The sequence below is a fragment of the Pollicipes pollicipes genome, unplaced genomic scaffold, assembly GCF_011947565.3.
Source record: "Pollicipes pollicipes isolate AB1234 unplaced genomic scaffold, Ppol_2.1 Scaffold_3087;HRSCAF=3621_pilon_pilon_pilon, whole genome shotgun sequence".
In the NCBI taxonomy this organism is placed as follows: Eukaryota; Metazoa; Arthropoda; class Thecostraca; order Pollicipedomorpha; family Pollicipedidae; genus Pollicipes; species Pollicipes pollicipes.
The window spans coordinates 20,597,809-20,612,376 of NW_023596225.1; the positions used below are offsets into that span (position 1 = coordinate 20,597,809).

The 14,568-nt window shown below is 55.4% G+C and overlaps 1 protein-coding gene across 1 annotated transcript in view; it reads left to right on the forward strand.

Moving 5' to 3' along the window:
• Window positions 1-14,237, forward strand: part of LOC119089863 (putative transcription factor ovo-like protein 3) — a 28,621-nt gene extending 14,384 nt beyond the window's left edge. The window contains exons 2-4 of the mRNA XM_037212671.1: window positions 5,064-5,103; window positions 11,030-11,113; window positions 12,997-14,237. Of these exons, the coding sequence (XP_037068566.1) occupies window positions 5,064-5,103; window positions 11,030-11,113; window positions 12,997-13,370 (498 nt within the window). The 3' untranslated portion in view covers window positions 13,371-14,237. The remainder of the gene's footprint in view (window positions 1-5,063; window positions 5,104-11,029; window positions 11,114-12,996) is intronic.
• Window positions 14,238-14,568: the final 331 nt, after the last annotated feature.

Below are 14,568 nucleotides of genomic sequence, written 5' to 3' on the forward strand. Positions count from 1 at the left end.
GGCGCGTGTTATGTCAAAGTACACGCTGATCTGTTCACATTGTGTACCTGTCTGATCAAAATGAAGGCAAGCTGTACAGCTCTGACGGTCGGTTGATCACATGCGTGGAATGCGAAGTGAACAAACGCGACCGCATTAAGAGAGTGTTTCAACATCAGGCCGCGCCGGCTGGAGGGAAGACCGGATTGCTGTCGACGCTTAATGGAGGGCGTCAAGTAAGCAAATGACGCTGTGCATGCGATTGCACGACGCCGAATTGGTTTGGCAAGGATATAATGGATTGTGAGTCACAAGTTCAGAGTTAGCTCTTATGTGTTTCCCTGAAATTGGTCGTTGTCAACATTTAGTCACGTAGATACCAATACAGAGCATAAATTTGGTAAGGACGGGTACGTGCGCAGGAGGGCTTCTATATGCGCACGCCCCTTTGGTTCTCAAAGTTGGGAGGCTTGGAGCACGTTCCCCAACTGAATAGGAAACTGCCAACCCTGTGTTAAGCAGTGTTTGCGACCATAGGCCCCAGGCCCAGGGCCGGCCGCAGCACCAGGCCCAGGGCCGGCCGCAACACCAGGCCCCGGGCCGGCCGCAGCACCAGGCTCACGCCAGCCGCAGCACCAGGCCCCGGCCGGCCGCAGCACCAGTCCCAGGCCCGGCCGCAGCACCAGGCCCAGGCCCGGCCGCAGCACCAGGCCCATGGGCCGGCCGCAGACGCGGCCCTAGCCCGTCCCAGCCCCATGATGCACTACCTAGCGCCGCGCTGAGTACGTTACACGTGTCACCGACGGCGATGTAGCCAAGGGGATTGATTGGCAGGGGTGCGGGAACTATGTTTAAGTTGGGTGAACTCCAAAATGCCGGATGGACCCCCAACGATTAGATAGCGGGTCGCTTCAGGCCAGAATAGGCCACCCAAAGGTCAGGATTGAGTTAAACTATTGACGATAATACTGGACCTTCTACATGCCATAATGGGCCATCTGCAGGGCAGAATGGACCTTCTCAAGGCCAGAATGACCCCTCCAAAGGTGCAACCGGCCCTCTACAGGCCAGAACGGACCCGCCAGCCACTAACGGCCATCTACAGACCAGAATGTGCCTCTTCAGGCCAGAACTGATATTACATGTCAGAATGGGTCCTGTTTGGGCTCAGAATTGATCTCTTAGATCAAGAAGCACAATAATTAGAATGAATGAGGAATGAAGCCCTCGGCGGGCCGGGGTGTTTTTTTACATGCATCCCCCCCCCACACACACAGCTTTCAGGCCGGCGAGGGGCGGCTGCCCCCACTGCCCCCCCCCCCCCCCCCCCTTTCGGTTACCACGTTCTTGTTTGGGTGTTATTTTCGCCTCTGGAGATGGCGTATGCCCCGGGAGCCGAAGGTGTCGTTCAAAATCAACTCACGTTGTTTATTTTACGAAGCACTGACTCCCTCCGGTCCCGCCTCGTTTTACTTAGGGGTGTCCGGTACCCGAGGTACCACCATGTCACTTCCGTGCTCGACATGCTTAATTACTTTGTGTACCAATTCTGTGTGTTCAGCAGTAGGGTGTGGGAGGGAAGGAAAACAACTTCTGTACTTCGGTGGCCTTGCAGCACACTTTTACCTGCAGGGAAATTGTCTTATATAAGATGTATTCGTATATATTCGGCCGGAAAAATACCGTACTGTTCATTTCTTTTAGAGACATTTATGTTCAAAAATATCTCTAGAATGCTGCCGTTGTCCTCCCTAACAAAATTCCCTTTGACCATTTGAGATAGTCACAGCCGAAAGCCATCAGAGCTCACCCACAGCAATGAAGGGGAGGGGAGGGTGTCACCGCAGAAGCGTACATGCGGCCTTGAGTGAAGCGAGGGGACCTGTGTGGGGTGGGCTGGGGCGCGGAACTTCGGTGATTGACCGATTAGCTTTGAGAGGTGAGGGCAGCATTTGAATGTGGTGAAATGCTTATGTAGCGGAGGAGTGCTAGCACGCGTGTCGCACCTTGTGCCATGCTTTTTTCGCGTTTTCGTGAGCTGGGAGTGAGGGCGGTTCGATTATGTCGACTTCTTAAAATGGCGGAAAAGGCATCTGCAAAGTAGCGTAACTCAACCGCGTCCTGGTTAGTAGAAGAGAGTCCTTAATTTCTGCTGTGTTGGTTAAAACAACCGTAATTTTTATCTTTTATCAGCACAATATTTAGAATGTCCCTTTTGTATGCTGTCTTTAACTTGAGTCGTTTTGACGTCGGCACATGCTTCCTCAAGCATGCCCTGGTTAATCATGGAAAAACTGGGCTGTTTCCCATTTGTGAGTTCTTCAAACACTGCTTTGGATGAACAGTGTTTGAATCATGCTGGTTTGGGAGGTGGGTTTACTTTTATTTTGCATCTTGGCTGTGGGCTTTATACCTTGAAACATTGCTTAAATGACCATATTTGCAATGTATTAAAATATAGAGATTTCTTCAAAATTAACTTTTCATTGTAAGTGCTGGTAGCACCCAAACTATTGAACTTTGTGGCAGGGCAGTGTCTCAAACTTACCCAGTTGTGCATGGGGAATATATATATATATATATATATATATATATATATATATATATATGCATGCATCACAGAATTTGTGACTTGAATAAAAACAATACAGTAGGAGAACATCACTATAGATGTAATTAAGGTTTATGCAAGAATGAATGGTGGCAGGGCCATTTTAGTATTCAAGTAAAAATCAGGATAGCAGGGTGGCATTAAGTTACAGTCATGATTTTACATGAATTGCATCATTATATATGTCATAGTAACATCATTAATTGATGTTTATTACAACTATGGCATTACAGTTCACATCATTTTTATGCTACAAAATTAAGAAGCTTGTTATTTTCCTTGTTTTTCTGTTCTTGTTTGTCGGATGTTTGCCTTGGGTTGGGCAAAGTGATAAGCAACAGCTGCTGCTTTTGCCCTAGCTTGGTGTTACCCTTCCAATATTGGCATGTTTAAGTCAGAAATACATTGCCTGATTGATTGATCAAAGCTTATCAGGCAACCAGACAGCCCAAAGTTAGTAATATTACTTGGCTTAAATTTGCTGGTCTCAACCAGAAAATAAAACTGGTTAAAAACCAGCTGACAGAGACTGTTTTGACTAGCTGCCACCAACCATGGCACCACTGTGGAATGTGATCCATTAGTGAGTGGTTTTACATGCCACCAAGTTTCCAATGGACCTATATTTTCTACCATAGTTTAGGGCTTCCAGTCAAAGCCATTGTTTTGAAATGGATTGATAAAATTTATGTGTAAGTAACTTGTATTATTGCCAATTGTTACAGTGAGAATGGGGAAATTTGAATTTCAGATATTTTTTGCTGTTGGGGTATGAGGATATGGGTTTTGTTTTCCTTTTCCTTCAATATTGTGATATCTTCAATGTTACATGCTAGACAGGTATTTGGTAGCCATGTCTTGTGGTATTGTTCTGTGTCATGTTCTGTGTCTGTGTCTCTGTGGAAACCTGGCCTCAGACAGGCAAAGTGTTAGGTAGTGTAAGTATTAACATGTTGATGACTTAAAAATTAATTTGATCCCAATTGTTTTTGAATGAAATGTCATCTTAAGTGTGACACCTGTTTGTAATGAGTCAGCTGTGGTGCACACTGCTGCTCTTCTCCAATGATTTACTCCATGTAATCATCTTTCAAGGTCCATATTTTTCCAACATCTCCATGTGCATCTTTTTCAGGTCTGGGATGACAGATCAGCAGTTTTGTCTCCGGTGGAACCACCACCAGACAACACTTATCAATGTGTTTGGCTCTCTACTCAAAGATGAGAGCCTGGTGGATGTCACACTGTATGCTGAGGGCCAGCCAGTCAGGGCCCACAAGGTGGTCCTCTCTGCTTGCAGCCAGTACTTCAGGGTAAGCTCCTTCAAATCTGTTCATTATGTTTGAGGCCATTTGTTTGCTGTTGCATTTATTTAATGGGTTGGCAGAGGCAGTGAATCCAGGAATATACCATCATGACCCCTGCAGTAGGTTTACACTCTCTTCCCCAAGGGTTGACACCCTGGCTTTGCGAACTTCTTAGGTAAATCAGGTCAAGCTGCATGCATCTCTTACCTCCTTCTGAATCCCCTTTGCAAAGTCTGTTTCACACTGAGGAAACCAGAGATATTGGATTTGATGGTCAACCTTCATGCAGGGTCAGAGGCAGGTGATGTCATATCATTGCAGCAGCAGAGAGCTTTGTAAAACCCTGATAACAGAATGAATGCAAAAGTGGCAAATGTGCATGAAGTCACACACCTGCATAATAACATGAGTGGTTGAATATAGTTTTAGGTACAATATGTTGATGTTGCTCACCTTTATTTCAGTCCATCTTCGCCACACATCATGAGGCCCACCCAGTCATCATTCTCAAGGACGTGCCTCACAACGAACTAAGAGCTCTTGTTGACTACATGTACCAGGGTGAAGTTAACGTGTGCCAAGATCAGCTGTCGTCGTTGATCCAAACTGCCGAATCGCTGAAGATCAAGGGTCTGGCGGACAGCGGTGATCGGCGGGGGCCTAACAGCTGCGCCGGGCGACACCGCCGCCTCTTCCGCCGCCGCCGCCGCCGCCACCACCGCCGCTCAGACACAGTACGCGCCGGTGCCCAGGCGGTCGGAGAGTCCGCACTCCGCACGGGACGCGCCGGCTGGCAGCGCGCGGCCCGAGCGGCTGAACGGCCGCGCCTCGCCGCCGGCCAAGCGGCCGCGCCGGCCGTCTGCCGACAGTGAGGCGAGCGGGCGCCAGCCAGAGCCGCCCGGAGCCGCCGCGGCCGCCAGCTCGCCGTCGGCCGGTCGTGCCGCGCATCCCGGCCACCATCACGGGCCCTGCCGCGCCCGACCGCTCACCGTCGCCGCCGGCGCCGGCGCCGTCCGACGTCAGCGTCAAGCGGGAGTCGCCGAGTTGTGATGACGACGACGGCCGCGTCAGCGACGGCAGCGAGGCGGAGTGGCAGGGCGCCTCCGGGCAGCCGCCGCCGCCGCCGCTGCACCCGCCACAGCCACAGCCGCAGCCGCCACCCGCAGCCGCCACCGCCCGGCCTCGACCAGTCGCTCGTCCCACACGGTGAGTGGCGCCCGCCTGACCCCGGGGTGTCTGTCGGTGCGTTGGAGCTGCGGGACGCGAGGTACACTAAAACATTGGTTTGTGCACGGTGCCAAAATTATGTAGATGGCCTTGGCAGATACGCAACTGTTCCATTTTTTAACGAAAAACGACCTTTTCAACCGCCTTCCGAATGATGTGCTGATGTTAGGGCAAATTTGTCGCAAAAAAGGATATGGAAGAATGAAATGCTTGTAAATGGTACCAAAATTAATTATAAGACGAGGTGGAAACGCGCGTACTATCCTCACTTGCTGGATACTCATTGTAGGCGGACGTTTCCTTCAAATGGCATGCACTTACATCAGCTGGTGCTATGTCATTTCAGCGATTGCTATTACCTCGAATTTGGCTGCGCACCGTCGGTAATTGTTTGTGTCACGTCAACATGCGTCGACATGAATATCTGAGCATAGCAGCGGGATATCGTGGAACAAGCGGTATTGGCCAACGTTGTGTCCAGTGCGAGAGTCGTTTCGACTGTGGTGATGACTCATTAGCGCGATGCTGGTTTGCTGATGTCCAAAGCAACTTGTATAGCCGAAATAGCAAGTTTATCGTATTATGGCTTTACGAGCTGTACAAAATGCTGAGCGACCAATGCTTGGCGGTCCCGGCTTATTTATTCTATTTTTGGGATTGGAGGTTTCCTTCGCCAAAGGCTTGGTACTGGTTTCGTGGAGATTATGCAAGCCGTTATTGTTCTGATAACAGTACCAGTTGATGGTCAGGATGCGCCCCCCCCCCAAAAAAAAAAGGTTAAAAAAATGCTGCACTAGTGTGTACCATTCATGTGTCTCTACTACGGGTTAAACACCACGTTGACCGCCGGTACTTTCTTTTCTCCGTAGCAGCTTCATGAGCTGTTGTCCACGCGTGTACTGTCGGCTGAGACTGTCACTTCGTCAACTCATTGACTCCCCATTTTAGTACACATGCTGCTGCCTCCCCTCCCCCCCCCCCCCCCACACACACTTGGATGTGGGTCATCCGCCTTCAAACGTTATGCGGCATAGTCAATGGACGGCTTTTCAGCTCTTGGCTGGGTCACATCACGAATGTCCTGGTCTTGGAGTATCCTATACTGGTCTTGCAATATCCTGGTCTTGCAATGTCCTGGTCCAGTCCATCAGAAAATTGGACAGCTTCGGTCTCGTCTTGGCGTGAATCGGTGATTGGTGGTCGCTTCGAGCGATTCATATATGCGAGTGAAGGTTTTGCAAGTAGGAGTAGGTTATCCGCCCTTTCATCTCAGCGGTGCGCTGATTCAATATGACTGAGCCGATGAGAACAAATAGAAAAAGTGAATAAATAAAATAGAATAGATAGAATACGTTCTATAAATGTTTCCTTTATGGTGCCTATGACGTCATACATGTCAACCGCTGCATGGATAATATGCCCATGATTACGGTTAAAGCTGCGTCAGGAAGCACAAACGTGTTGTCCTCTGGGGTCGAGCACGATATCATCTATCTATGCCGTCATATCCCTAACGAGAACTGACCGAACGTCGGGCTCCCGCGTAATATGGGACGTGATGAATGTCTGACACGTGTGCTACGCGTCAATATCAGATAAGGACGTGGTCATGGCTGCTGTCGATAATCGCGCGCGTCACGTGAGCATGATCGTCTGAACTTGGCAACGGGATATTGGGCACCAAGCGGCAGTGAGCTGCCAATGCTTTGAGATATTGGCTACGTCTCGCTGTCATTACAACTACCCACTCGACTGCGCCATTATAGCTATACAGTATCAAGCGACGGGCGAATAGCACTTCACTGCCAGGGTGTCGTGGATTACATCGATGAAATGTGTCTTCCCGGCGTTCTTGCATCCCATCTTTGATGAGAGGACCCGTCCACGCGAATAATACACACCGACCGTCTAGGATCGATGTTCGATTACGTGTGGCTCGTGCTGCCCTGGTATAAAGTTGTGTTTCTTTGGGCACTGACGATCAGCATTATGATGCTCAGCGTCCTTCTCGTCCTAGCCCAGCGTCGACGGTACACCGATATGTTAATGAAAGTAATGAATACCGCCCACCCATGGTATTTGTTGTCACGCTGGAGCGCGCTTCTCACATATTTGGGCCTTTTTCACCAGAGTATACGCAGTGTCACATTCGGAGCTGCACGGCAGTCAGGTATTTGCTCGGTTCGGGATGGTAAAGGCGTTTGTATCGCCGTGACCGAACATCATGCGAAATTCAGATGTTTTACACATGCTTTTTCACTTTGTTGTGCGTGTCTTCAAAGTGTCCAAATTATTGAACGGCATTTGAAGGCATGGCGTCTGAACCTGAAAATGACCGTATTGAAGGCAGGGCTCTTGCACCAAATTATTGAATCCAAATTATTGAATGGCATTTGAAGGCATGGCGTCTGAACCCGAAAATGACCGTATTGAAGGCAGGGCTCTTGCACCAATTATTGAATCCAAATTATTGAATGGCATTTGAAGGCATGGCGTCTGAACCTGAAAATGACGGCATTGAAGGCAGGGCTCTTGCACGTACACCATGAGTTCGCGAGGAATCCGAGCGAGCAAAGGAATTTTGAAAGAAACGGGCGGGACGAAATCCAGCCACGCTCCCCCCAGATTTCGGGTGATGTCTTCTTAGACGCAAAATGCAAGCGCTCTTAAATAATTGGTGTCAATATGTATCGCATGATTTGGTCTTGGAGTAGTCACATATTGCTTAAGACGTGATGTGATGTTAGTACGTGATGTTTATTCGTGACGCGCCAAGAATGTTCCATGGTGCGTGACGTCACGTGAAATCTTTGCTGGACGTGTTCGCGCGTGACACGTTCTCCGTTTACATCTCCGTCACTTTCGTGACAAGAACTACGGTTGCGAAACACAACGAAACATTTGTGCTCACCACGCGTGCTGCTGATGGGAGGGGTGGGGTATGACCCCGTGCTCCCCATCTGGACCGGCCGTAGTCACCAATGCCACACGTGTTTAGTTGGACCTCCATGACTTCAGTGACGTTCCGGGACGTTTCTCGTGTGCCGACCTATCAGTGGAGGCTGAGAAGTTGGCATGCGGGGATGATAGTGTTTAAGCTTACTGTCCACCCGAGAGCCTGCTGACGGGATGGGACACCAATTGGCGGAGACAGCTGCTTCAGTTCGATTCCTACGAACGGTCCAGTATGTATGTGGGCAGCTGAAGCAAATTTGCGTTTTTAATAGAGGTAGCCAGGTCGCGGAGATCAGCCCGGGCCAATTGCTGGCCTGAAAGCTAGCTCCCGCCCAAATCATTGCTGGTCATGATACATGTCCTGGCGAGCAGGTCTTGTTATTAATGGAAATGAATTTGGCCCTATCGATCAGGCTCCACGATTTTTTTAGTTGGCTCAATGTCCAGTGTTGTGTTAATGACAACAGCCTGGAGTGCTGCTGTTGGAGTGTTACGTTGACGTTTATCGTGTTCCCCCGTCGCTCAGTGTGGGAATATGTTCCTGCCAGCGACATTGGGCGTTCTTCTGTGCCATCCTGGCTAAGATTGTTGGTATTTTCTCAACAGACTGCGGTTTTCTGTCATACTATTAAAAACAGTTAAACAGGCGTTCTTTCACCGGCGTCTGATTCCACGCGTCATCAGACATTTCGCGGCGAATGGGCCGGTCTGAGAACGCCTGACTCGCTACCATCCCGCGTGAGGCGGCACGATATTATTCGCTGGCTGGGCGGCGCACTGACTGTGCTGGCGGGGCGGCGTACTGGCTGACTGCTGACTGTGCTGGCTGGGCGACGTACTGGCTGACTGCCGGCTTGCTGGCTGGGCTGCGTACTGACTGCTGGCTGGTCTGCGTGCTGACTGGGCTGGCTGGGCTGCGTACTAAATGCTGGCTGGGCTGCGTGCTGACTAGGCTGGCTGGGCAACGTACTGCCTGCGCTAGCTGGGCGGCGTTCTGTCTGTGCTGGCTTCTGACTCTGCTGGCTGGGCGCGGCACTGCCACCGGCGCAGTATGTTGAACTCTGGGAGCTGCCTGACCTTGGTGACTGGCAGCCGGGAGCGGCGGCGGCGGCGGCGGCGCGGCCGTTCACACGGACGCGTGTGCGCCGCCGTCGCGCCGACCAGGCCCGCCCCGCTCGCGCCGGTGACCGCCGGCTGCAGCGCAGCGCCCGCCGCCCGGCAAGACACGCGAAACAGACGTGAAGTTTGCTGGTGTCCTGTACATTGCAGCATATTTTCGGAAATGTTCGTTAATTGTGGAAAGGGTGACGGTTAGCACGCTGGCTGTCTGGGTGTGCGCAGCAAAGCGTGTCAAGGCTTCAGTTCATTACATACTTAGTTCATACTTCATACACAGTTCATACTTCACATAGCCTGCCAAATGCAACTTGTGGAATTCTATCGAATGTTTGATTGACGTTACGTATGATTGGCTTTGACGCAGGCCTGTGTACAGATAGACATGGGAAGAGATGACACGAGGAAACAGGACAGTTTTTATGAGACGTTTACGCTGGAAATTAATGATACGTGCAGAAAGGGTGAAAGGTGTTGTTCGTAGGAGCCCCTCTTGTCTTGATCATGAATTGTATGTTTTTGTTTAAAAGAAAGACGCAGCCTTTGTCAAACGCTGCATTGCCACTGTGCAGGTTTCGAAAACTGTTCCACATGGAATGCACCAGTAACTGAGGTCCGTATTGACGAGTGAGCGAGGGTGAGGCATTGAAAGAACCACAGTTCCTCGCTTATTTCATGAATCATTTGAATTGATTTTGAGATATGATTGGTGTATGAATCAATGATATTTAATCACAACCCACCCCCACAACATCCAAGTCTATCGGTTTGTCTGCCACTAACCAGGGCCCTCGTTAGAAATGTTGAAAGATGTTTTTTTCACAAGTGTATTGTGATTTTTGGAGGGATTTGAAATCACCATTGACTAGCGAAATTGCATTATTTGGCTTGTTAAAATCTGCAAAAGCTTACTAAGTCTGGCCTACAACCCGGCCAAAATCCGGGGGACTCTTGCCGTGCAGAAGGGGTAGATTAACCGGCTGGGCAGTTGCGTCTCTGTTTGCTGCCCCGTGAGTCTAGCGTACATTCGTGAAGCTGCAGTCGGTCGGGCGGCGGGGCGCCGTCCGCAGGCCCGGCGCGCTGCCGGCAGCCACGCGGCCCTCGCCATTGTGCGGGCGGGCCGGTAATGCGATGCGTCGCGCCGCTGGTAGGGGAGCGAGTCGGCCCGGCCCGGCCGCCGCCGCCGCCGCCGCCGCCGCCGCCGCCGTCCACAATGGCCGCCTCTCCCCTCCCCTGGGCCGCCGCGCCGGAGCCGGCCGCGGGGGGGGATGGGGCCGACTCAGCGCCGCCGGCCAGCCCCACTAATCTCATGCACACACTGGAGTGTGAGGGGCAGGTGGGTGCCGGCAGTGGTCTGGCCCGGCCACTCTGTCCCCTCTGTCCCCTCCCACCTCCCGCTGCATGGGGTATGGACAGTCCCTGATCCACATTCCGGGTTTAGGTACGACACGTCGCATACCACGTGTCAGCAGTTAACTTATTCGTGGTCGTCCTTTATTGCCGCTAGGTGCAGGGGATACAGATAGGTCAGCACGTCGGCAGATGCTGACAGAAATCGTTGTTTGTCGCCTACTACGGTGTGGATGGCGCTCTCCCGCATATGGTTATCACCTGTCATACATGTCGACCGGCATGCACCGTGGGCTCTGTTTGCAGTCGCCAAGAGATTTGCGAGACTCGCACGCCGTCATTGTGCGGGACTGATAAGGCTGCTACCACGCAGGACTGATGAGGCTGCTACCACGGCCTGAGGGCAGCCCATTGTCAGCGGATGCGCCGGTGCTCCGGGTGAGCGGGTGTCCGCACCGGCTGACCGAGTCCCTCCCTGCTGCAGGCTTTATGAACTGGTCGCTGGGCGGCAGCGGCGACGGCGCAGAGGGCCCGTTCGTCCCGTCGACCGAGGCCGGCGGAGCCCCAGGTACCGTCCCGGCCGCCGGCGCGCGGCCTCACGCGCACCCCGACACCACGCACTGTCCTGTCACGACACGGCGCCACACCTCGCCTCCGCTGGCCCCGAGCTGAGCCGGGTCACACGCCTCCAGCTGCCGGTCGGAGGGCGCTCGGCCTCCCGCCCGCTGAGCTCTGCCGCGGGACGAGCGGGCGCCGCGCTCCTGCCGGGCGCTGCGTGCGGGAGCTGCCTCCCGGCCGTCCCCGTCCCCTGCTGTCTGGCTGTCCATCCTCCCTGACTCGGAACCCGGGTGTATGGCGCCGTTCCAACCCTCAGCCTTTGAGCGGCGGCTCGTGGTGCGCCTCGCCCCCCCCCCCCCTCCCCTCCACCTTTGTAACTGAGAGTTTGTGGTAGCCCGTCGTGTAAAGTTCACTGCCCGGGGCCACAATCGGCCGTTGACTTCGAACTGGACCGTTTCGGCCGCTTGGCCTCGGTTGCCGGTGCCGTCCGGAGACGCGTGCGGAGACTCTGACTGTGGACCGGTGTCAGTCGGTGGAGATGGTGACGGTGGCGGGGCTGCTGCTGCCCTGCGGCGCCGGGCTGTAACTCACTCGCCTGGCCGCACTCACCCTGGGCGTACTGCGCGGGCGGGCGCGGGTGCACGGTAACGGCGGGCGGCGGGTCGGCCGGGCTCCAGCCGCGCGCACCAGCACTCACTAACCGGGCGGCCGGACTGGGCCGGGCCGGGGTAGCACGCGCCCGGCCCTTGGGCGGGGCGGCGGCGGCCGCGCGGCCTGCCCGCCCGCCCTCACCACCTATGTGTGTGTGTCGTTGCAGGTCCCAACTGTCCGTCTTTCGAATTGCTGGACTTGTTCCACCCGCGGGTAGCGGCGGCCGGCGGCCGCGGGCCGCGCCTGCCGCTGCTGGCGGGGCCCGGCTCGCCGCCGACCGTGCACTGTGAGCGGTGTGTGGCCGCGCCTACGCCACCACGTCGTCGTTGAACCGGCACCGGCGCTACGAGTGCGGCCAACCGCCGCAGTTCGCCTGTCCCGTCTGCCTGATGAAGTTCAAACACAAGCACAACATGCGGACGCACGTGCGCGTGCACCACAGTTGATGGCGTCGACGCGCGGCGCGGCACCGCCAGCGCCGGCGCGACGGGGCGGCGGCGGCGGCGGTGGCGGTGGGAGACGGACTGAGAGATGGACAGACAGAGGCGGACAGACTGCCGGAGAGGCGTGTGGCCAGCGGCCTGGCTCCCGAGGCGAAGACGTGGTGGCGAGAGACGGCCGGGCGGCCGCTGAAGAGGCGCACGCGCGATCGCGCTCTCTGGTGCAGCAGTCGAAGGTGCAGCCTGTGCGCGTGGCGCCCCGCCCCTGCCTTCCTCCCCCGCTTACTGCCGGACCCTGCAGACCGCCGCCTGCGCCTTCTGCATGCCCGCACGCCCGCACGCCCGCATGCCGCATGTTTGCCTGTCAGCATGCAGGGTCTGCCGGCGGTGCGTCTGCCCCGCCCGCTGCCTGAGTAGCTCGTCAGCGTGTCCGTGAGCCTTGCAGCAGCCTCTGCGGTGTCCGCCGCACGAGCTCCCCGCCAGCAGCAAGCGGAAGGACTGCTGCACGCAGTCGCGACCCCCGCCTGCTAGAACTCTCCTGTATCAGACGTCTGAGCGAGCAGAGAGCTCTCTTCTGGATATTTGCACTCTTGCTTGCGATTTAGCGAGTTTTGCTCGACGAATGTGTTTGTAGTTTTTGCTAGCCTTGTGCATCTGCTGCAACCGTTTTTCCGACCACTAGACAACAGCGGTGGTCATCAACTGCGCTCGTTCTCGTTTATTTGTCGACCCGTCGTATTCTGCGATCGTTTTACGTTGCCGCTTTCGTTCCGCTTACGTTTGTGCTTTTCGGGTGTTGCAGATGCTTTCCTGCACCGAGCGTTCAACGTGCGCTTCCAGCGTCTGCTGCAGCAGCAGCGCTACGACCAGCTGCTGGCGCGTGCACCGCCGCCGCCGCCGCCGCCGCCGTCGTCCGGCTCGCTGGGCCTGCCGCTGCTGCTGCGGCGCGAGTCGCCCACCTCGCCGAGCAGGCAGTACGCGTGCGAAAAGTGCGGCCGCCAGTACGCCTCGAGCGGCAACTTGAAGCGGCACGTCAAGTACGAGTGCGGCGTCGAGCCGCAGTTCCAGTGCCCCGTCTGCAAGAAGAAGTTCCAGCACCGGCACTCGGTCAAGATCCACGTGGTGTCCACGCACAAGTCGGAGAACCCCGAGCTGATCAAGGACTATCTGATGTGATTCGCGGCGCTCTGGCCGCGTCTCAGGTCGGCGCGTTCAGGCGGAGCACGACCACAGCTCAAGCGGAGCGCGGCCATAGCTCAGGTGGAGCGCGGCCACAGTTCAGGCGGAGCGCGGCCATAGCTCAGGCGGAGCACGGTCACAGCTCAGATGGAGCACAGCCGCAGCTGAGACGGAGCATGGCCACTGCTGACGTGGAGCACGGCCACAGCTCAGACGGAGCGCGGCCGCAGCTCAGACGGAGCACGGCCACTGCTGACGTGGAGCACGGCCACAGCTCAGACGGAGCACGGCCACTGCTCAGACGGAGCGCGGCGGCAGCTCAGACGGAGCACGGCTACTGCTGAGATGGAACACGGCCACCACCCAGGCGGAGCACAGCCACTGCTGAGGTGGAGGCTATCTCCTCCGCACACCAGCTGTCGCAGCGAGGAGCGACACCGGCTGTCAGCTCCTCCTTCGCCCCGGGTCGGGCCGCGCTGTCCACCAGACGTGCCTCCGGTGTGGGCCTTCCTCTGTGTCTGCGGCCACTCCCCAGTGCCGACTCACCGCCGCCGCTCGCTGTCGCGCACAGCTCTGTCCAGCGACAGATGATCGCTTCTGTTGCGCACCCCGCCCGGCGTCCGACTGTGGCGGTCTGCTGACCGTGGCGGCGCCGACCGCCCCAGCGTGCCACCATGGCCCGCACACGAGCTCCGACCGAGGCCGCGTGCTGGCGCAGTCGCCGACCTCTGGCCCTGGCGCCGGGGCGGCAGACATTCCTCAGGCATTTTGTCGGGGCCCGCGCGCCGAGAATTGTGACTTCCGTGGACATTATTAACGATTTTTCCAGTCTGCTTAGAAAGCATGTAGTCTTCCGAGCTTTCGCTACCCCGAACGTTCCTAGTCTGTCATGTATTTTGTGTTCTCTGAAGACGTGAGCGATATTCAGAGACCGGGTCGTCGCCGGTGCGTCGGGTGTGATCACTGACGCAGAAGGCGGCGCCTGCCGGGCCAGCCGGTTGGAGGGCGGCAGTGGGTCATGCGACAGAAGTACAAACACCTGCCATGCTTCTCAACACTGAGAAACCAGGCAGCCAACATCGGCCAGGCGTGGCCCACCCGGCACCATGGCTCGGCGTCGTGACCCGTTTTCCAGCACGACCGCGGTTGCTCGGTCAGTAGAGCTGGTCACGGTCCGCGCGGCCTCTCGTGATAG